Here is a 23,631-nt window from a genome sequence, read left to right on the forward strand (position 1 = left end):
CAGGCTAGTTTATATGTGGAGGCAATCAATCTAGAACTATTCATAAAGACAAGAGCAATAATTGCTTTTAGAAAATTATTTTAAGTATTCTGGTATAGTAAAAAAAAAAATAGTTTTTAACATTTTATATGACTTTTGGAATCTATCAACATGGCACCTGAAAAGTTCTAGTGCCCATTTGTGAATGTTTTGATGCCTATAGTAGTTTATTTATTGGTGCTATATAAAGCACTGCGCAAACTGTTGGCGCTATATAAATCCTGTATAATAATAATAACATTTTAAAAATATTTTATTTGCATATGCATATTTATTATATTTAAAATATATACTGTATTTCACAAATATGTGTGTGAAGGTTTTAGCAGCTTTTCAGAACTAAAATATGTACAGTTTTGAGGACAGACATATGCATTGAGCTTGCTAGTAATCTCAGTAAAGCACATTTGTGACTGGCTATTTAAGCTTCTATTTTGGTTTGTATACACAAGCTCAATTATCTTCCTACACTGAGGTTTAAAGTACATGTACTGACATGCAGCTATGCTCTACAGGGCAGTGGTGTGCACCCAAGAGAACTGCAGCAGTGAATACATCACAGCATTCAAAGGAATCTGCAGGGATTCATGTCTGATGTCTACATTTGGTATCCAGTGAAAGATAGCATGCACCAGACTGTATTATTATTATTTTTTTTCAAGTATGGTATATCTTTAGCTGCTATCTATTAGTGAAATCTTAGGTATTAGACATCAGGGGACATGCCATTTGCTAAGGTCATATCACCAATTTCTTCATAACTAAGAGGATCCATAAACTAATCTGCTTTATTATACAAATGTTATATACATCTGTGTGTAATTTTTCAATTAAAACACAAAGTCAGGCACAATCATGGTATTACAATGGTGTTCTGACTACAATCAGCAGTGACAATAAGAAAGAACTTCATCAATCTTGAAAAAAGACAGCATCTTAACAATATAAGGCTCTACAGTCCTCACCACAATACAAGCAATGTTTAATCTGGAGTGCATATTTAGCTAGTCTGTGGCACGTAATTGGCAGCTACTAGAGTAGTGACCTTAATAGGCTACATGAAGTTCTCTGTAGAATACATTTTTTTAAAGTAATAGATGACATTGTGAGAAAGTGCTTGTTTTCTACCAATGAAACCATTTTGCTGTGCACAGCAGTCCATCTGATCACCAAACCTCTACAAAAGGCTAAATCCCAATACAGTTGAGGCATTTTATACCTATCTATAGGTGAAAATGAGTGAAAAGTCATCAGTCACCAAAACACCTAATACTTAAATACATTCCTTAGGACCTTGGACCTTAAAGTGTCTCAACTAAAGCTCTGGTGAATCCCAACCTTTTTCTTTCTGGCAATTGTTCTTCTCAGGTTTGGAGGGAAACCCACTCCACAGAATCAAGGTAGGTGCCAGAGGCAATACCCAACAATGGCACATAATCACAATGCTAAGAAAACAAGTGACCTCACCATGGCTTGTATAAAATGTTATATTTTATTTCATTTAGAAGTGAGTCTTTTTCCCTTCTCCATACACATACCACTTTGGATTTCTATGGAATCGTTTTAATAGCAACTTCTAGGTAGTAGCGCTCTTTTTGTTGTTTTTTTTTTAATTTTCAGGACTTGCCTATTTTCAAAGGTTCTGTTTCCAGCATAGGGTAACAGTTAAGTTCTAAGTTGTTACTTAAGCGCTGGGAGTAGTTAAGAGTTAAGGGTTAATTTAGGCGTATACTGTAGGTTTGATGTGTTAATTGCTGTGTCAGGAAGCAGGGGGTGTTACCTCTGCTTGAGGACCACGGGCACGGCGCAGGGCATGGGTTCCCCTTCATCTCGGTAGAAAGTATATACTTTTTTTTTATTTGGCTAACTTCCAGGAAAAAAACAAATAGGCAGATACAATGAGTACAATGTACCTTAATTTTTTTTTATTTGGCTAATTTCCAGGAAAAAAACAAATAGTCAGATACAATACATATATGGTAACCGCTTATTTTGTCAAATAATTTTTAATTCTGTCCATTCAGCCCTGAGATTTACACAGCATAGCTAGGTAGTTGACACTACTGTCTCTGTTATAGTTTTAAAAAATGTGGCGTCATCCCGTAACCCTTTGCCTGATACTGACTAAACAAGTAATAAGCAGATCATACCTCTACTTTCTTCACCTATCATCACAATCTCTATCAAAATATTTGCCTGCAGCACACCCACATGCTAGAACTGCCCTTTCCTCACCCAATCTGAATGCTGCTGAACAGGGGATTGCAAAAGGCTGATATCAAGTCAAATTAAGATCTTAAACTGGCTGCATTGAAAAAAATTACATTTATTGAATGATTAATGAATACAGAGCTACACTAAGGTGTGACATTTATATCTGCTTGAAGTTCAACTTTGAAGGACTAATAAAGCCAGTTTATAAGTTGAATTATACTATAGAAACAGAAAACTACAGGAGAAATTGCTAAACAGAGCTGGTTTCCTGTTCAGGTAAGACTGAAAGTGTTCAGTACTATAACGTTTTACACTGAGAATTCAAATGTGTTCAGGGCTGGATTTCTCACAAGGCCACTGAGGCCCGGCTTCGGGGTGGCAGGGAGTAGAGGGGCAGCAGGGGTGTGGTATTCCTATAGCTTGATGCCTGGGGACATGCAGTTCGGGGCACTGGACGGGTAGTTTTTTCTACATTTAGCCCTGCTTTGGGTAAGCAGAGCTAAATGTAGAGTGGGGAGGCTGCAGCTCGGTTTGTACAAGTGAACTCAACGATGTCAAGATCACTTGTAATTAGCCTGCTTGCCAATCCTCCCTCCATGGTCCACCCCCACCTCCAGCTGCCTCTCTGCCACTGGCTGCCTCCCTCCCTGCCATGGTTTTTTCCCTGCCAGGGTTCACTCACTGTTCTGGGGGATCCAGGACCACAGCAGAGTAGTTCAGGATGGAGAGCGGGGAGCAGAGCGGAGAATGTCTGTTCACTCTGCTCCATGTCAACACTGAGACAGGAACGCAGCCTTCCCATCTCAGCTGTCACAGGAGAGCCAGCACAGTGATGTGCTCAAACTGCTGTATTGGAGGTGACAGGTTCAATAAAGAGAACCTGTCACCTCCAAATGCTATCACGCAGGGGCTTGTTAGCTCCTGTGTGATAGCAATAAAGTTAAGTGAAAAAAATTATAAAATAAAGATTAAAAAAATTGATAAAAAGTGGCTCAGTTGGCTAACGAAGGGAAGGGGGGAGGCGCTAACAAAGGGAAGGGGGAGGAGTCCGGTGACATCAATGTCCATGACGGCTAACGAAGGGAAGGGGGAGGGGTCGATGTCACCGGACTCCTCCCCCCTTCGTTAGCAGATGGAGCCACTTGGGCCGGTGAGTTTGCCCAACAAACTTTCTACACGAGCGCCAGTCAAGGCATTGGCCTATACACATACAGCACAGCAATGAAGTAATAAAATGAACTAGAATCCCACTAATCCAGCACGTTATTATTCTGAGTTGCCTCACTCAAGAGGCGGCCATATTGAGTGGGGCACGTGAGATTAATAACATGCTGGATTAGTGTGATCCTAGTTCATTTTATTACTTCATTGCTGTGCTGTATGTGAATAGGCCAATGTAGTTGGATCTGTGTGTGTTAATAATTAATAAAAATTAATCGATTCATCGATGAAAAAAAAATTCTATTAATCGAACACGAAAATGTTAATCATTACCAGCCCTAATAAAAAGTAAAAATAAATAAAAATGAATTAGAAGAAGTAAAATAAAAGATAATAAGAAATAATAATTGGGTAGTCCTTGCAAAGTGAACCATCACTACATTCACTAAGCTAAGGGAAAATTCCCTTGCAAAGTGTGTGTTCCAATGGGGTATTTTAGATTTAGATAGCATTACTCGTAGTTACTCTCCAAAGTTTCATAATATACAAGCACTGTCTGAGTTCAGCAACATATACAATAACATGTACATGTTACAACATGACATAACATACACAAAAGTATGAGGTGCTGAAATACCATGTTCGTGTTAAATGATTTAAACATTTTCAGAATATAGATGTTGATAAAGCATTATTTGTTGTCTGCTTTGTGACTTGTTTGGCATGGATGGGAGAACTGTGACAGAAGTGAGATTAGAAATAGACAAGGAAGAACAGAATATAAAGTTACTGTGGCAGGTGATTAACTATTGATTTAACAGTATTACCTTTAATTTAGACAACTGTCCAAGGTCTTTAGCTGCACTGAAAATCATTTGGGCCCCCTGGGGAAAATAAAGACAACATGTTATCTAAACAAGTTCAAGGATAATAGTCATGAATATTAATACTGTCACGTTTAAATGGTGTAATCGAAGCAACGGAACACCATGCAGAGTTTAGGCTTTGTTTAATTTAATAAACAAAGTAGTCACACAAATCAAAATATCAAATGCAGTTTTCACTTCCTTCATAGAATTCCGGTAACCGAAGATGAAATGCAACTATTGTTTTCAGACCCTGTTAAGGAACAGTAATTGAAGCTACCTCACCTTTATATTTGTAAAAGACGACAAATAAAAATATAAATATTCATAAACCATAAAGGAAAAATTCTATTAACTCTTTCATGATCTGAGTTTTTTGAACACCCAGACTAAGTTTAGCAGCGTTGTTATGCATCAGTTAACGTGATAATAACTCTGAATAATTTCTCTAATTGACAGCGGGTCTGGGAACTAACTGCAAAGTTAATTAACATTCTAATGACAAAAGACATTTTACACTTATAAAGTCATATTGCAGTCAGGAAGGGGTTAAACAGTGCTAATCTTTATTTAACCACTTAAAGACCAGGGTGTTACACCCCCTTCCTGGCCAGGCCATTTTTTTCAGTGTTCAGCGCTGCGGTACTTTGACTGACGTTTATTCCGTCATGCAACTCTGTACTGAAACACATTTTTTACCATTTTTTGGGGGACAGATAGAGCTTTCTTTTGGTTGTATTTTTTTTTGATCAAATAATGTATTGTTTTACACTTGTATCACAACAGTGCATGCTATTTGTGTCCAATAAATAGGGCACCAGGCATAGCAATGCATACATTTGCATTAGGCATCAAAAGTTACTTATAAAATTAAAGAAAATAATGATAAAACAAGGAGTCATCCCGTTCGGGAGACTTCCATAGTACAGGTGGGGAAAGAAATTATCCTCCGAGCATGTGCATCTCCAGCAGGATGGAGAGATGGATGCATTCATTGTACGTAAACGGTGAGGGGTGAAGTATGCTCTATGAAGGATTTTAAAGGAGAACTATGAGGTGAGTGCTTTTCACTCACCTCATAGTTCTAGCCGACCTGTGACAATGAGACTGTCACAGGTCAGCTCAGTAGATCGGGAGGTGAGCGAACACATACCGGCGTTCGCTATGCTAGTTTGTGTCCTCCCGTTACCCTAAGGAGAACTATGGGGAAAAGCCTTAACCCCATAGTTCTCCTTTAAATTGTACCATTCTATCTCGTATTGCGACGAATTGTTTAAATGGTGTAACCCAAATCTCCTCCCAGTCCTCCTCATCCAGGCTGCGAATGTCCACCCTCCACTTAGAATGTAACGTTAATAGGTTAGTGGAAGTCAATGTTTGCAGGGTGCTGTAGAAACAAGAGGCAGGCTTCGCCAGTCTCTCCATCCTTGCAAGAGATTCCAGTGGAGTAATGCCTAGGCTGATCCTACCTCCTGGGAACTGAGAATTGAAAGCATGGGAGAGCTGTAAGTAGCGGAAAATATATTTGGGAGGGACAAAGCGGTTAGTGGCTAGGTCAGCAAAAGACAGCAGGGAGTTGGCCTCTACAATATCTGATATTAATTTTACTTTACGTTTTGCCCAGAAAGCAGGGTCAGGAATTGTGTAGAAGTGGGGCAATTGGGGATTATTCCACAAAGGAGTTGCAGGGGAGATGTCTAGGGCAGCTCTAGAGCACCAGGCTAATCCCGTGCGCCAGACCCTGATGGTGGTGCGCAAAGAGGTGTTGAGGGTAGGGGGCTCTCGGTCCTCTATATAATAGGCCAGTTAGTGCCTCAACGGAGTTCAAAATGGCAGCCTCCAACATGACCGAGGAGTTGTTGACATCAGCCGAGAGCTATCAGTTGGCCGTGACCATTTGGGTAGCAAGGAAATATTTATAAAAGTCCGGGAGCGCTAAGCCTCCTTGGAGAGTGGGGCGCATTAGGGTTAATTTTGTCAATTAGTGTCAATTTTGGCAATATCTTAATTTTAACTAAATTAATCCTCCTCATTAGGGATAAAGGTAAGTTCGCCCATGCTTTCAGCCTCTGCCGCATACAACCCAATATCGGGAGTATGTTCAGTGCAATATATTCCTGAGATGATCCTGATATTACTACCCCGAGGTACTTGAATGAGTCTACCCAGGAAAGTTGAGTGACAGTTCTGGGGATAGACCTGGCCTCTGCATCAATGGGGAACAGTATGGACTTATTCCAATTGACTTTTAGGCCCGATACACTGGAGAATTCAGTGAGAACAGCTAAGGCACCTTGCAGTGAGGGTCCCGGATCATTGAGGAATAAAAGCAGGTCATCCGCATATAGCGCCACCCTCTCCTCCAACCAGCCAACTCTAAGTCCCCTAATGTGGGGCGACGTCCGTAGAGCTTCGGCTATGGGTTCCATGGCCAAGGCGAAGAGCGTGGGCGACAGCGGACAACCCTGCCTAGTGCCTCTGCAGATAGGGAAGGGAGCTGAAAGTTTATTCCCAAGTTTTATAGAGGCCACAGGGCTATGGTATAGTAGTTTAATCAAGCGAGATCAGTGGATCTACGTGGCATAAAGCCTGTTTGCTCTGAGTCTATGAGACTATCCGTCAGTTGGTTGAGTCTCACACTAAGGAGTTTGGTCCGGAGTTTTAAATCACAGTTAAGTAGGGCAATGGGCCTGTAGGAGGCACAGTCAGTCGGGTCTCTAGGCGGCTTGTGGATTAAAATCACATGGTCTCCAGTCATAGAGGGCGGTAAACAATCTGCCTCCAGACAAGAGGCATACATCTGACATAGTCTAGGGACCAGTAAGCCCGCATGTGTTTTGTAAAATTCCATAGGAATCCCTTCTGGGCCTGGTGTTTTCCCATTAGGGAATGAACGTATGGCTGCAAGCACCTCAACCTCTGTTATAGGCTTAGTCAGAAAGCTTCTTTGGCTGTCTGATAACCACCCCAGGGCTACTGAGTCCAGCAGAGACCGCAGGTCCAGTGACTGGGCGTCTGTCGGCAACGTGGATGAGTAAAGGGTAGAGTAATATTTACGAAATACCTCCAGGATGTCATCTGGGGAAGTGACAGATGTGTCCTTGCCAGAGCGTAATTAAGCAACTACCGTTTGAGGCCGTGCCGCCTGGGATAGCATTGCCAGCAGACGCCCATTCTTATCTCCAGTCTCAAAAAAGTTTTGTTTCCGGTTGTATAAGTCAGTTCGTGTTAGGTCAGCAAGATGCAGGCTGAGCCCGCGTCTCGTCGACATAAGAGCATCAAAATTGTCAGGAGTGGGGGACAACTCATACCGAGAGAGGCAATCCGCTTTCGCAGCTTGTAGTTCATCCGTAAGAGCGGAGTCCTCCTTTTTTATCGCCTTCTGGAGGGACATGTAGTCACCTCTCACATAGGCCTTGAATGCATCCCATACAACAGCGGGTCCCGCAGTGGAGGCATTTTGTTCCCAGTACTGCTCAACAGAGGCTGGAATAGCTTCCAGAGCCATAGGGTGAGATATCCAGTGTGGAGCCAGTCGCCAAAGGGCTCTATCCCTTTTTTGACTGGTTCGAAGGGTTAACCACATAGGACAATGATCTGAGATGCCCCCGGGTAGGTATCCCACCTCTCCAATGTCAAGCAAAAGGGCACCGCTGGCAAATGCCAGATCTATGCAAGGTGCAGTTTTGTAAGAGGCGGAGAAACAAGAGTAAGCCCTTGTTGTGGGGTTCCTCCATCTCCACACCTCAGTGGGAGCAGCAGTCAACGCCCAATCACCCAAGTTGGAGAGGCCGGATCCAGTAGAGCCAGATCTATCCATATCTGGGGCCAGTGTGGAGTTAAAATCTCCCATAAACAGTGTTTTTGCGGGACCTTGAGATGAAATCCTATCTAGCAATGTGTTCAGTACAGTAGAATTATACGGTGGAGGAAGGTAAACATTGACAACAATATATCTCTGCATCCACATGGTAAACACTAAAATAAATAATTTGACATTAGGGTCAGTGTGAATCTCTTCAATAGTGCATGGCAGAGATTTGTTAAGCAGAACAGACACCCCCCTCGAGTATGCAGAATGCGGAGCATGAAACGACCTCTGCACCCAAGGGCGCCTCAAGGCCAGCAACCTATTACCCATTAAATGGGTCTCCTGCAAAATAAGTATGTGGGGATTATGTTGTCTAACATACTTGAACATCAGTGCTCGCTTGAATTTGGAGTTGAGACCCCTGATATTCCACGACAGGATTTTATTCTCTTCCACACTCCGCACACTCATGAGGAAAAAAATAAACATGTAACTGAGGCCACGTATCTGAGCCCCCTAGGTCTCCACCATTCCCCCAGCAATGTCATGTAGAAGCATTTGTAGTTTTAGCATGTGAGCCAACCACCTGTAGCGAAAAATAACATCTAACCAGTAGGAAAAACAAAAACCCCATCCCCTCCCAACCCTCCCCGAACCCACCCTGCCAGTCCAACACATAACCCCAATAGCTCTTAGAGCAAAGTGTGTCAGGAGGCTTAGGATCCCAAAAAAATGTGAACGGAGTCAAAAACTTTCAACAAAAACTAAACAGTCTGCTAGGGCAGTGTAGTATCCCGACTAGAACTCCTCCAAGTCCTCGAGATCCAGGACTCATCCGGCTCCCATTGCTGGAGTGCTGATTAAATTGGATGAGGAGAAGGTAGCTTGAAATAACGAAGGTATGCTTACCAAGTGGAAGCAACAGCAGTGGTAGTGGCAGGCGTCCGTCAGGTGTTGTCCTGCAAGGCTGCAGCCGCCGCGCGGGCATCAAAGAAGCGAGTAGTGGCACCATCACTCACCCGCAGGCAACTGGGATATAGGAGGCCATAAAGGATCTGCGCCGTTGTTGTATTTCAGCGGAATAATCAGGATACAAGGAGATGCAAGTAGAGCTGCAACAGTTATTCGATTAAGTCGATTAAAATCGACGATGGAAAACGTTGTCAACGTTTTCCATCGTCGATTCGTCGGCTAAAATTCAAATTTCCCGCTCGACGCTGCTTACGCCCGCCGTTTACGCCATAAGTCGATTAAAATAGACGATGGAAAACGTTGTCAGCGTTTTCCATCGTCGATTCGTCGGCTAAAATGTGAATTTTCCGCTCCCGTGATGGACTACAATCTCAATAGAAACTAGTAGTCCATCACTGGAGCCTTTTTTTTTTATCCGATTAATCGATTAATCGAACTTAATAATCGGCTAACTAATCGATTATGAAAATAATCGTTAGCTGCAGCCCTAGATGCAAGCCTTTTTTCGTAGTGTAGATTTGGATGACCTCTAGCTGCAGTAAGGACCCGGTCTCTATCCCTATGATTTAGCAATCGAATCAGGAACGGTCAGACCGGAGCACCCGGTTTTGGTGGGATGGGCGGGACGCGATGCGCTCTCTCCACCACAAAGGTCGGTGGTAGGTCGTAGAGGTCAAGCAGGGTAGCCAAAAAGGTCTCGGCGAATTCGGCCGGTTTTTCCCCCTCCGCACGCTCAAGGGGGCCCAGCATGCAGATGTTGTTGCGGCATAGCCGGTTTTCGGTATCCACCGCTCTCTCTTGCAGGCCCTGGAGCTGCCGTTGTAACTGCTTGGCCTCGGCGGAGTCCGCCCGCGTTGCCTCCCCTACCTGAGAAATCCGGGCCTCCCCCTCCCCCATGCATGTTCGGAATTTATCCAGATCATGGCGCAGGAAACTCACATCCGCCGAGAGGGAGTCGATCTTATTAGTGAGCGCTTCTTTACAAGATGTGATGGCCGCCAGGATGTCGGAGCTAGTTGGAGAGGGAAGCGTCACATCAGTGCTACTCGTCTGCGTGCTCACTGACATCTTGCTGCATTCAGCCAGCACAGCCACAATGGCCGCCTCCGGGACACCACGAGGCCTGCCTCCCGATGAACGAGTCGATCTGCTCTTATTGCGCTTCATACAAACAGCCGCCGATGAAGAGATCCAACTCAGGAGGTGTTAAGCCACACCTGACCACAGGTAGGTAGCGATAAATAAGCACCAGGATAGTAGTAGGATGTTGTATGGAGCGGAGCTGCCCGGGCACACGTCTACTCGGGATCACATGCTGGCCAGGCCCCTTTTTGATTGTATTTAATCACTAATGGGATTTTTATTTTTTACTATATAACAAAAAAAGTACCCTAGATTTTGTAAAAAAAACCTTTTCCCTATGCAATGTTCTGAAGCATTTATTACCACCCCAATGTTTTGGTAAAATATAAAATACGGGGGCATGTTGGGTAAATAGACACCAAACATGTCAAGCTTTAAAATTGCACGCGCCCGCAAAATTGCAGAAAACGACCACACCCAAAATTGGCCATTGGCGATGCTTTAAAAGCTTTTACCGCTCATTAGTTTAGTGTTATCAGTAATTAATGGCCCTAAAATTATTTCTCTCATTCCAACGTTCGCGGCGATATGTAACATGTGCGGCACAATAGGTGGAATCGTCGTTTTCACACGTTGGCGCACGTTTGCGTGTGTATGTGGGGGGCGGGGGACTTTAAAAAATTGTTGTAAAATCCCCTATGTGATAGCCATTTTACATCACAGTTCCTATTTATGGAGACATCAGGGGTCTCTAAGACCCCTAATGTCACCTAGGGACCCCAGAGAAGCTGATGAAGCAGAAACCTGATTCACCAGCTTCTCTCTGGTGTTCTGTACCGGAGAGTGACACTGAATGCAGGAAGTGATGTAATATACATCACTTCCTGCATTCGGGAACAGAGAAGAGATCAAAGGGAGATCGTGTACTGATCTGAGCCCTCCCGCTCCTACAAGACTCCCATCCGGCCGTTCACGAACGGCCATGGATGGGAGGTGGTTAATCACCTCCCTATCGTCCACTGTATATGCATGGCCGGCAGGTGGAGTGGTTATTCTGGGAGGATGTTCCTGTATGTACCTGTATGCACCTGCTTTTAGCTTAGTACACACTTTGTGCACACAAGCTGGTTCTCCCACTGTCGTTAGACAGCACAGAGCATCGGCTGCAGGCACAAAGCTGATTGGACCAGCTGCATTGGTTACCTGAATAAATGAATTAATCATTTATTCATTAGTTCCTGATAAAAACAAGCTGCAGCAGCAACAAATGCTCTGCCCTGTGCATTAACCCCCTCACCTCCATTACCCTGTACACATGCATGTACATTAACTCCATCATCTCTATCCTTCCACTGTATGTGACCTGTACATTAACCCCTTCACCACCTCCTCCCACCTGTACATTAAATGTATCTAGAGCACCATTACCAAGCCCCATTTTTAACCCTCATCAATATCAGAATATTTATTCATGTGCCAAAAAATTGGGCACAAAATAAAATCAACTTGGTGTGTCCACTTTTCAAAAAGGGGTCATTTCAGGGGTTTTCATATGTTCCTGGCATTTTTATGTGCTACTGTATGTTCTATAACAGAAAGTAAGGGAAATAGGTTTTTGTTCAAAATGTTTGGTCTATTTTACTTGATACGGTATTAAATATAAAAATACAGAAGTAATTAAATACCACCAGAAGGAAGTCTATCTTTGGGTACAGTGTTGCATGTCTGAGAAATTCACAAAAAATGACCTGATAATGAAGGGGGTGTAAAAGCCGGTGCTGAATTGGTTGAAGTGAAAATTAGTGCAAACGTTAGCTGGCTTACAGTGTATAGGTGTTTAAGAATCTTCACAGATAAAAGGAAAGTGAAATGTCAAAGCTGTCTTTCTATGGAAGAGTCCTATTAGCCTGCAGTCAGCCTCTTCTTAACCTGAAATGGCTGATTACATAAAATATTGTCACTTGCTACACTAGAAATTCTATTATGATAAGTTATGTAAAAACATTGTTTTTTTCTTTAAAATTTTTTCTATTCCATGGTGCAGAAAAAGTCAGTTTTACAAAATGTGTTAGGTTGAGTCACCAGCAGTAGAGCAATTTGTTAAGCAGTTGTTATAGTGCTGTGTGTTCTACACATGACAGGAACAGCACTTATATTGTTTTTATGTCATTTTAATAACCAGATTTAAGCTATATCAAGTTTTTTTTATCATCTGGAATTGCTATATGAGATCTTATCCACCTGGTGCGAAGAGGAGAAATGGTGAAAAACACTGCTACCTGTTATAATGTAAAGGAGGCAAGCTTTTCTGATCTTTCTGGAGATAGTTGAGAACATATTTTGGAGTGAAGAGAAAGAAGACCATGACAATATAAGACCTTAGCACCAGAGTAAATCAAACTAAGATTACCTAGTCTGCAGTTTACAATACCCTTTAAGGGTTTAGGGACACAAAAATTATAAAACCTGTCTCCTATATCAAACATAATTATTTCCTATTTTTATTTTTTAAAACAATAATACAAAAACTAGACATTTTAATAGGTAAGTAAACTTACCTATTAAAAATGACAAAAATATGGAAAGAGTATATTTATTATAGATCAAACACCACCATATATAACAAAAAGGCACTTAAACAAAGTTACTATATGTATAACACTATTTTCCCCAATATGGTTTAAGGGCACTTTAAAGGAAATCTAAACTGAAAGAAATATATAAGATGTCATTGCTGACTTCTAAAAATGCTGGCTGCCTGGCTTTCTCTAGGTCCATTATTTTCTGAGCTGGGCTGCCAACTGTATGTAATTTTATAGCCAAAAGGGAGTTAGGGCTGTCTATGAATTGTTTGAAAAAAAACAAAAAACCTTTTACTCACTGGTGGCTCTTTATTTCCATTGGTTCCTTTAAATGTCTGTTGAAGAGGAGCCAACAGAAATACTGTTCCTTTTATCCTCACTAAGGATCTGGGATACCTGTGTGCAGTTGAGTTACAGACTTTTCCTGATAGTCTTATTGCTCAGTTCCTCCTTGTCCTCTCTATGTTAAAATGCAGCAAAAATAATAGCTCAGATATCAAAATAATGCTACTACTCCACGGCAACTTTTTGAACAGTGTTTTTTTTATTGATAGTATTCAATGAGGTTGTCCTATAATAATGTGGAATATGAATTTGTTGTAACCAACTGAAACATTAGTAGAACCAAAGAGGTTAATTTACCAGAGGCCAATAGGCTGTTAATTTTGCAAGGAAATATGCACTTTCCAAGGTAAATATCCCTTAGTTTAGTGAATGAGGTGCAGTGCTGCTGACTTCCATCATCCAATCAAGTGTAAGCAAAAATACTGTTTTTAAATTTACTTTGCAAATGACTAAGTTAAGGGAAAATTCCTCTGGAAAGTAAACAGCCTATTTGCCTTTAGTACATCAACCCCAAGGTATTGAACATTTTCTACTATCCAAGTACTGCTGACCTTTTACTTGGCTGCAATATATTATGCTGCTTGTTACAGAGTATTGACTAAGGAGATCTATGGATAATTGGCTAGCAGTACGAAATGAACATATTTTAAGCTGCTGTGGAACTAGAAGTCCAGGCAGCACTGCTGTGAGATTTGACCGACTTGAAAATGTTTGCATATTTATATTCATTTATTTGCTCTGTGCAGCAATCACCTGCAGTATTACTGTGTTCTTTTCTGCTTTGGACTGTTTACTGTAAATATTGGGAGTGAAATTTTAAATGTGTACAAAAGAAGCTTAAGTGCCATCTGTTGATACACTTTATGCTGACTTTGGTTGGGGAGGCACATTATTCTATACCTTAGGATTTTTTTTTACTGAAGATTTTAAATAACAAATATGTGTATACAGTGCTGATAGTGCCCAGAGGGTATTTGTGAGGTTTACAAGTTTTCCATGATTGTGGAATTTTATGGGCAGTTTATATGGGATCTTATACATCCACATTGATGCATGTTTTAAGACTTCCTGTCTACAGAACAAAATTTGAATAGTAAATACGAAAAGACAGGAAACAAAAATAACTTGGTTCACTAAAGTCTGAAAATCACAGATTCAGACTAAAACATTCCTTCGTGTAGTGTTTTAGATCTAAAGAGGATAACAATGGAATCCTTAATATCGGTCAATATCGCTGATGCTTCTTGTCATGGGTGCAATATTTAGAAACATTTTAATTATAGTGCAGTCATTGCAGTCATGTGACTGTGCAAGTGACATGTCTATCATCTCTTCATAAATACACTATACAATAGCAATCACTATTTTTAAACTGTGCAGGTTTGGGAATGAAAAAACTCTGTTTTTTAAAGCTATAGATCCTTTCTAATATAAATTAATTTGTATCTCATCTGAAGACTCACTGTAAGGTTTCATTCTGAATACTGCTGCTTTCTATGAAATCTTAGCTGTTTATAAAATGTGGTTGCCTTGTCTACAGCAATTAACTATAAGTAGCTAGGATAAATAGGCAGCAACTTGTGCCAGAATGTCAGAATAGTGCAAGCTGGTTCTACCCCTTTTTGTGTTTAACAACCATCTGCTTAGCGTCCTACTACAGTGAAAAACTAACATGTGTTAAATCACAATTACCCTTAGAACTATAATTACTGATTTTTTTAGCCGAGTAACAAGCAACAGTCAGCATGGAAGTGTATCACAACAGATGAAAATATCAGCTTGTTGTTTGTATTAGAAAACCTCTATGACACTTACATGATTTCATAAAATGTTCAGTCATTGCCAACTGTCAACTCTAAGCAATGAAAACTGAAGCTAGCTATGCATGCATACTAATAATGCACACCAGATGTGGAATTCCTCCCATACAGTATGTCATCAGATGTAAAGCTCACAAATGCTAATGATATGATCCCAAACTCAGGAGTGCAATAATGTGTTCAGCTTAAAAGGGAACTATGGCCAAAGTTCTCTTTATGGTCACAGGAGGACATTTACTATGGAGAGATTTTTGCAACATTGCATGAAAAACGTGCAATATGCATGTTTAAGTAGGCACTTCCATCCAAAAACACATAAGTCTGCCCAAAAAGAAACTCAAGTACTATTTAGAGCTTCTTAGAGCTTAAGTGACACAATACTCAGGTGTGAAAGGGCACCATTGAATTCATGTTGACCATTGTGATGCTCAGATGAGAAAGGGGCTAAGACTTTTAGTGTAGCATTGTTCTCTCTTTCTTCATTTAGCGGGAAGTGCATTAAATCTCCCCATCCACAAACATTCTGTGTCATGCTATTGATTGGCAGATGTATTTGGGAGAAGACTGCTTTATGCAGCACACTCCTCCTTGCAAATTAAACGTTTACAGGTAGGGAATAGGCTATAAAGGGGACTGCTCACAGCTGTCAGATGATTTAGTGTGTTGGAGTGGACACAACCAGTAGTCAACATTCCCCCCCTGTGTTAATGTCTATTTCCAAATATATTTAGCCCTTTCCTAGCAAAAGATCCACTGCGGTTCAGAAGCCTGAAAGCAGTATGTGAATGGTGGTTGCTCACAGGGAATTTTGTGAGGGCAAATGCTTAAGCTGACAGCTATTGATGGCCTGAACACCCCCCTGTTCGGTTCGAATTTGAACTTTCGAACATGGGGAAACCCTTTAGGTCTGACAGGAATGTTAGGAGGGACCAAATAAAAAAAAAAGTGTGGGGTTCCCCCCAAAAGTCATACCATACCCTTATGGTCTGGTAGGAATATTGAAGAGGGACCCCATGTAAAATAAAATGTGGCCTCCCATACCAGGCCACATGCCCTCGGCACTGGGAGGGTTCTTTTAAAGGGTTGCCCCTGGAAAAGCACGTTGTCCCTGTGTCGATGGGGACAAGAGCCTCTTCCCCTCAAGCCCTGGGGCATTGGTTGTAGAGGTGTGGGCAGGGGGCGTATTCACATCAAGGTACCTCTTTAATAAAGGGGCACCCAGATGCCCCCTCCCCCCCTTGTGAATGCGTAAGGAATCCCTACCCATTCACTAATAGGTTAAATAAAATTGTAAATAAAAAGTCCAGGCTTTTGAAAAAATCCTTTATTTGGAAAAAAAACAAAAGACATGTTTTTGACAAGTCTTTCATTTTTTTTAAAATGGATCCACCGTATAAGTTCATGGTCAATCAGGACCAAATAACAAATAAAACAAAATAAAAAATAAATCGAAATAATAATTTTTAAAAAGATGCAGACCCCCGTCCCGTCTGCTCGCGACGAATACCTGCCGCATAATGGCATTTTGACAGATGCCGGCAAAACATATACAAATGGGCGGGGCTATCAGTGACAGCTAGCCCCGCCCAACTGTGTAGTTTTACGTCATCTGACAGGTGAGCCATGATTGGGCAAGTACTGAGCCCAGTTTTGAAGTTCTGCACCTGACCTATGTACCTAACAGACCTAAAGGGTTTCCCCATGTTCGAAAGTTCGAATTCGAACTGAACAGGGTGGTGTTTGGGCCATCAATAGCTGTCAGCTTAAGCATTTCCCCTCACAAAATGCCCAGCGAGCAACCACCTATGGTCAGGTGCAAGCCTTTAGCCAATTAGGGCTTCACAAGGCACATTGCCTTGTGGGGGCGTTCAACGGTCGAACAGACCGCTGAACGCCCTTATAGTTCATGTGTTCGGGGAAAGGTGCTCCCCAGGGCGAGAGTACAGTATGTGAGTGGCCTGAACAATTAACGTAGGGACAGTTTAAGGTAATATTCTATCATTTTCACCATAACAGAATTAGAGGCAACATCTTCCACAGGGTGCGCCTGTTCTGATGTTTGTCTGTTCTGTCAGAGGTGGACTTTTCTTTATTTTGGGACTAGAAAGCACAGGAAATGTTTGTGATAAGTTCATGGGAAAAAAAACCTTCTTTGTTAACTCTTTCATGATCAGAGTTTTATGAAGCTAAAATGCCAAGACCAAGTTCTGTAGCACCACATAACTGAACAATAACTGTGTCTAATGTGTCTGTTATGGATAGAGTTTGAGAACTAGGAACACATACAGGTGCACTTCCTAAGTTAAGCTGGACTTAAAAAGGTATATTGCAGTCACAAAGGGGCTAATGCTTTTATAGTAGATCAACTAATCTATCTATCTCTGTAACTTTTTTCTACTGCTCTTTAGAAATAACCTGTTTTTTCTTCCCCCATAAAAATGGAGACATTGTTGAGGCTCACAAGATTACTAGAAATACAAATGCAAACATTGATGACTCAGCCACTTACATGTATATTTACACGACAGCCTAAGACTGCAGGAAGAAAATTAAACAATCTATTTGCCATCAAATGTCAATTTCTGAAGAGAAAACATCCTAATGTCTCTATTCACTTTCCAGTGCTGCTCTAAGATGTACTGTGTTGTGTTATAATCCACAGTTCACAGTGTCACATACCGTTCTCTGTGATTGGTTATGAACAGAGATAAAGCAGTGGATAAAAGGCAACTATAAATAAGGAAGAACAAAGTGTAAGTTCACAATGCCACTTAAATCTACTCAATTGTCAGTGTGTGCAACATTATTTTACTTTACAGAATTCCATTTGTAAACTTTGAATTGAATGTAGACTTAAAAATATGTTGCCATTTGCCTCCACAAAGTCATAGTGCCTGCATATGAAAAGGATATTAAAAGGGAGACTAATGGCGGCCATACACTGCACAATTTTTGTTTAGAAATCGCACACAAACTGTCTTTCGAATGACAATTGAACATTTGATGGTACAACACCAATTTTCGTTTTTGGTATTGTGATCAAAATTTTTCAATCGGTCAGGTTGGAAAGTTATTCTCCGACCCAACAAAAATCAAAGAATCAGTGGGGTTTTCGTTCGTCAAAAACCTTGGCAAGAACACAGCACATGCGCAAAAGGAAATTATTCCCAAAGTTCGCCAAAAAATGGTTAGTTAGTATGGCTAAAGAACGATTTCTTAAATCCACATTTGACTATGCTTGATGGGGTATTCGAGCTATAATCGAATGAGGGTGCCTGGTTTGAAATGAAACATTTTGACTAAAAATCTACTAGTGTATATCCAACTAACATAGTTTTGGCCAATGTTTTTCCATGAATCCCCTAACTTTTTGAATTTAAATATTTTTTTCTTCCATGTCTCTCTTTCTCATTCATTGTACAAACAGCATTTTATACATGATAAAGGATTCACAAGCTCCCTGCCTATTGGCTCGCTTCGCCTGAATGAAACCTGAGAGAAAGCCATCCAATAAAGGACAAGTCAAGGCATTCACTTGTACAGTAAATTGTGTAAATATTATCTAGAGTTACTGAGCTCTGCAAATAACATGCTTTGTGCAGCAGCAGAAAGGTAACAGGAAAATATTTGTACAGGAGCATAAATCTCCACTGTCTGGTTAGACACATGACTACATCATAATGATATGCAATATTTCATATTTATAATACCATAACACATTAAGGCTGCCTTTTATACACTGAAGAATCTGTATTCTGGATGTAAGTTTTAATAAATATTAGGCTGTAGTACACTTACTCTATTAATACCTGTATTAATGTTCTAAAATGTAACACCTATCCACCTTCAATCTGTATGGGGATATGTTACTAATTGTCCTCTCTTTGAGAGCCAACATCTCTCAATCCCAGCTGTTAATGACAGCTCTGGTAGTGATTCCTGCTCAAATGACCATTATATTAACTATGACAAAGTGATCCCATACAGGCTCTAGGTTTAATTCACAAAATAAGCCTTCACCCTGCAGATAGCAATGCAGAAGCCACTGCAGCCTGAGGTTAGCAGTGTTCATCTGTTTAATACTGCAATATTCAGATACAACTACAGTATTAATAAATATACTTTTTTTTTAACATTTCTGCACATTTGTAAGCCTTTAATTAAAAAAGTGCAGTACACCAAATACAAACCTTAATCCTCATTCACATTGACAAATATGCATTCATATGCTTTTAGAGGTCATTTCTAAATGTATATCAATAATTTTTAATTGTATCTTTCAAGGGGCGTGGCCAGGATGTGAAGCAGCGCGGACGTGTCTGGAGGAGCTCCGTCGCTGCACTAACGAAATCCGCTCGATATCCTGTCAGTTCAGCCCTACTTATACTCACCTAAACTCCGGTGGGTGTCTGGTGCAGGGTGACATGACCGCCAGGTCCGGCAAACGTACCGACACTCCGAAACGAGGCAAAAAGGCAAAGGGAGCGGCCCCACGCTTGTCCGGAATTTCTCATAGACTACGACTTCATGTACACTGACTCCAAGACGCATGTCCCAGATGGACTCCGGATCCTGGGATGTCCAGGCATGTGTACCTCTACCTTACCAATATCTACTGCATAAGGTACTGATCCTGGACATACTCTGTTATCCGTATGGCTGACCGATGTTACCTTATGGTGCAGCGACGAATGTTAGCTCCACTGCAGCGTGGACAGACACAAGAGTTTTATTTTTATTTTTGGTGCCACATTGTATCTTTCAAGCTGAACATTTAGGTGTATTCAGTTTAGCTGCATTTAAAGAAAATAGAATATTTTGCGTTCAGACTCCTGTGGATAAATGCATGTAAAGTCGGCTAAACCCAATTAAAGACAAGTACATCTAAATGCACCAAAAGGGATCTGGAAAGCATACATTTTGTTTATACTTCTCAGATAATTTCACCTGCATCAGGTTATTTAAAGTGCTAGTGTGCTAGTGCTAGTTAAAAGACCCATGCTAAAGCTGCTAAATTTGGCCTAGTTATCAGCGACCTCTGGCCATAAGAGGGTTAAACCTGGAATAAAAATGTAAAATGTTACCCATGAACATGTTTTTTAAACAAATGGGATTCCTTTAGAAACCAGCCCTGCGATTGGTCCACTCTGTTCTCAAGAATTTTTTTTTTTTAAATTAGAAAATCGCTGTGAACAATAATAGGACTTCCTACACTCAGAAGACCTCAGAAGAGCCGCTAGGGAATACATGGCTTTATTGATACCTGGTTGCTGTAGTGGTCTGGAATGAAGCTATGTATGACATGTATTAAAAGACAAAGTGATTGTTTTGAAAAACCTGAATGCATGTTACAGGCCACTGGCACTTTTATAAGAAGTAAATATGTAAATTAGCTCGATTACTTACTGTTTGGTCCGTCAGGGGGGGTAGTACAATCTGCTTTTCAATTGTATTAAGGACTAATTTCCACAGCTCCTTCAAAACACGTTTTAACACCGTCTTCTCGCATATTTTGGCAGACACTGATAAACTAAAATAAATGTGAAAATGTTTTTATTAAAATAACCACGACGATCTAAAATATACCAATGGAAAACAAATAATTTTTTACCCTTAATCTACCAGCCCGGTAAGTTTCTGCTACCTCAAGCATAACTACAGGGAAGGTAGGGCAAAATACAGGCTCATAGGGCATCACTGATATTTCCATTTGCCTGCTGTGTGCTTATGTTGAATTAAGCAGCATTTCTGTTTCTTTGAAATGCTCTATAAACTACTTATTGTGGAATTGTCTTTAGTTGGATAATATGAGAAGAAGAGGTATAAATAACAGCTAGGTTCAGTCTGCTATTTGTAACTAAGGTTTAGGTGCATAATTTGCCATTATATTTCATGCTAAATGCTAGACTATGAAGTGCTCATTTTTAATATCACTGGATAAAACACTGGTCTTTTTCAACGCTTGTAATTAATGATGGAGTTTAATGGAGAATTGCATTATTCATTCCTGCAAACCAAGCAGCAGTTTATCCAAGGGAAAGAAAAAAGTCCCAAAAAATGCAAACACTTTACAGCCATACATGACTATAACATTATATGGCTGCAGTTAAAATAAGATGTAGTGACCAATGCAAATCTAACTATTTATAAACAGCATTGTATCATGCAATATCATCAGATGCTATATCATCTGCAAAATTAAATAAAAGCACACCATCCCTGATAAACTAGGACCAGGCCATGAAAGGACCCTAACTCCAAGGATGACCTAGGTATAATTAAATCGGAATTAAAATGTATAAATTGTATTGTGAAAGGCACACATAACGCTAATATTAAAACAGAATTGTGTGCTTTCTAGTTCTCTTCAGCACTATAGGCTAAATTTATAAAGCTTTACACAAGGATAAGGTTTTTTTTAAGCCATTTGAAAGTCATTTTGAAATTTCATTGGATTCAGCTGAAAATATCTAGTTTTTAAAATAAAAAATAAATGCACTTATCCTGATATTGCAGATTTGTGCATTAAGGGCTTGTTCACATTATTTTCCGACCAGATCTGCAAACACGGTGCATTGCGTTTTTGATGCACTTGTGATGCCTTATGGTGCATTCCAGTGCATTTGGCTTAAAATGGGCTTTCAGGTGCACACCAGTGTGTCCCAGGGCATTTGAAAGCATTTACATGCATTTTCTACGTGTTTACATGCATTTTAAAGCACAAAATAGTGCATGCAGCATCCCCCCGCCCAGAGCCCAGAAATACCATGGGAATACATTGGGATGCATTTCAGGTGTGGACAAAGTGATCTGGTCCAGATCTGGTCTGGACATGGTGTGAACAAGTCCTCAGTATGACAATGTAAAGCCCAAGCCTGAGTAGAAAATCCTGTCACCTGCCAATAGCTGCAGAGTTTACTCTCTGTTGGAAAACAGTGATTTCTTTGTAGATGTCCCCTACTGAGTCACTCACACTCCCTGCTGATTGGAGTGCTCTAATTGTGACCTAGCAGAGGGTGTGTAGGACTTCTGCAAAGAGACCACTACATCCCCACAGAGCAATGGTCCCTCAGGGGACAGGCTTTTCTACTCAGGAGGTGGCTACTTTTAAAAGAAAAATAACTGTAAAACGTTGCATACCTTTTGTTTTGATGCACTTGAAATGTATTTAGCCGATTTAAGCTGAAGTTTCAGTTGGGCTTTAAATAGTAACCTTTGCATAATTTTTAACAGGTTGGATAATCAGCCAATAGTGATAACAACAAGTTAAATAATTGCTCAGAATCTTTTCCTTGGAACATTTAAGTGGACCAGGTCTCTCAGGTGGACCAGATATTTTTGTACTGTTAATTGCATGCCTGATAAGTAATGTGTAAGTATAACACTTGCGAGTGTTTATTACCACTTAAGAGATCACAGTACTTCTGACAATACTCTCATCCCCCTTTCTCCCCAGAAATCAGTCTCATTTTTTGTATAGGTATCATTGAGGGCAGCATCTACTTTGTGGACTAAAATGCTGGACAATATTTGACACAGACATGTAAATCCTGATGCCTGCACAGTAGCCATCATCTCTTTGGCTGTCTATTCACATATTGCCTTATTTATTACTGGCAGCTTAATGATAAATAAAAATCATTAAATGATAAAATATATAGATATTTTTGGGTATACTGATATTGCATACAGTGACATATGAGCCATTTATTCATGCAGACCTGCAAGTTAGGTCTATTTCAATATTTAGGGCCAAATCTCTTTCTGGGGCACCAGTTGTGTAAAAGAACTTATAACACACTGCATTGTGTTAGGAGAGGGGACCCCACTCTGCAAACATGTAGCACTACAGCCCCACAGATGCCAGCCTTGTGTCTGATGCTCCCGACTGGTGTATTTGGGGTTAAAACACACATTGTCATTTTTTTTCAAATGTTATAAAAAGTTAAAAAAGAGAGTGTCAGAATCGGTTCTATTAAAGCTGTATTTTAAATCTCCATTGGCTGTGACCTGGCCCAAGCTGAGTCAGATCCATTTGCTCACCTGTTCTTGTAAGCCAACTACAGGTTTAATCAATAGATAACAAAAGAAAATGAAAAAAATTGAAATGTTGCTTTATTTTTGTACATCTGTCGAGAATACTTGGTAGATGTAGAACAGCTAGAGTCATGTTTGGACTGAGAAGTAGTTTTGTCTTGCCATTTTTTGTTTTTCATAATTATTATTTTTTTAGTTTCCTCATAAAACACAAAACTACACACTACCTGAATGGGATACTCAAATGTATTTGTAGGAGTGATAAAGGGAGATTTTGCAGAGCAGCTGTAGTCATTGTGTTTTTTATATACGACCCTGACTCCTAGATGAGGGGCATAGACCATAGGGAATCAATAGTAGAACTGCATACAAATTACATCATATCTTTTTTTCATATTCACAGGTAACCTCAAGTAGCATTTATTCCATTTTAAATTAATACAGTAATACCTTGGTTTACGAGCATAATTCGTTCCGGAAGCATGCTTGTAATCCAAAGCGCTTGTATATCAAAGCGAACTTCCCCATAGGAAATAATGGAAATTCAGATGATTCGTTCCACCACCCAAAAATATTCATATACAAATGATTACAATACTGTACTGTAATATAATACTGTACAAAATATAAAGACAAATAAACCAATTACCCATACCTTTGTGGTTGGTGTGAGTTGGACGAGAGAGAGGAGGATTATTGTG

General features: G+C 40.4%; 1 protein-coding gene across 1 annotated transcript in view; it reads right to left on the reverse strand.

The window, feature by feature from the left end:
• Nucleotides 1–23,631, reverse strand: part of LOC108796994 (protein unc-13 homolog C-like) — a 260,177-nt gene that overhangs the window by 70,753 nt on the left and 165,793 nt on the right. Inside the window, exons 17-18 of the mRNA XM_018568562.1 lie at nt 20,300–20,423; nt 4,242–4,298 (exon numbers count right to left, since the gene is read on the reverse strand). Coding sequence (XP_018424064.1) covers nt 4,242–4,298; nt 20,300–20,423 — 181 coding nt within the window. The remainder of the gene's footprint in view (nt 1–4,241; nt 4,299–20,299; nt 20,424–23,631) is intronic.

The sequence above is a fragment of the Nanorana parkeri genome, unplaced genomic scaffold (assembly GCF_000935625.1).
Source record: "Nanorana parkeri isolate BGI_ZX_2015 unplaced genomic scaffold, ASM93562v1 scaffold1208, whole genome shotgun sequence".
NCBI classification, from domain to species: domain Eukaryota; kingdom Metazoa; phylum Chordata; class Amphibia; order Anura; family Dicroglossidae; genus Nanorana; species Nanorana parkeri.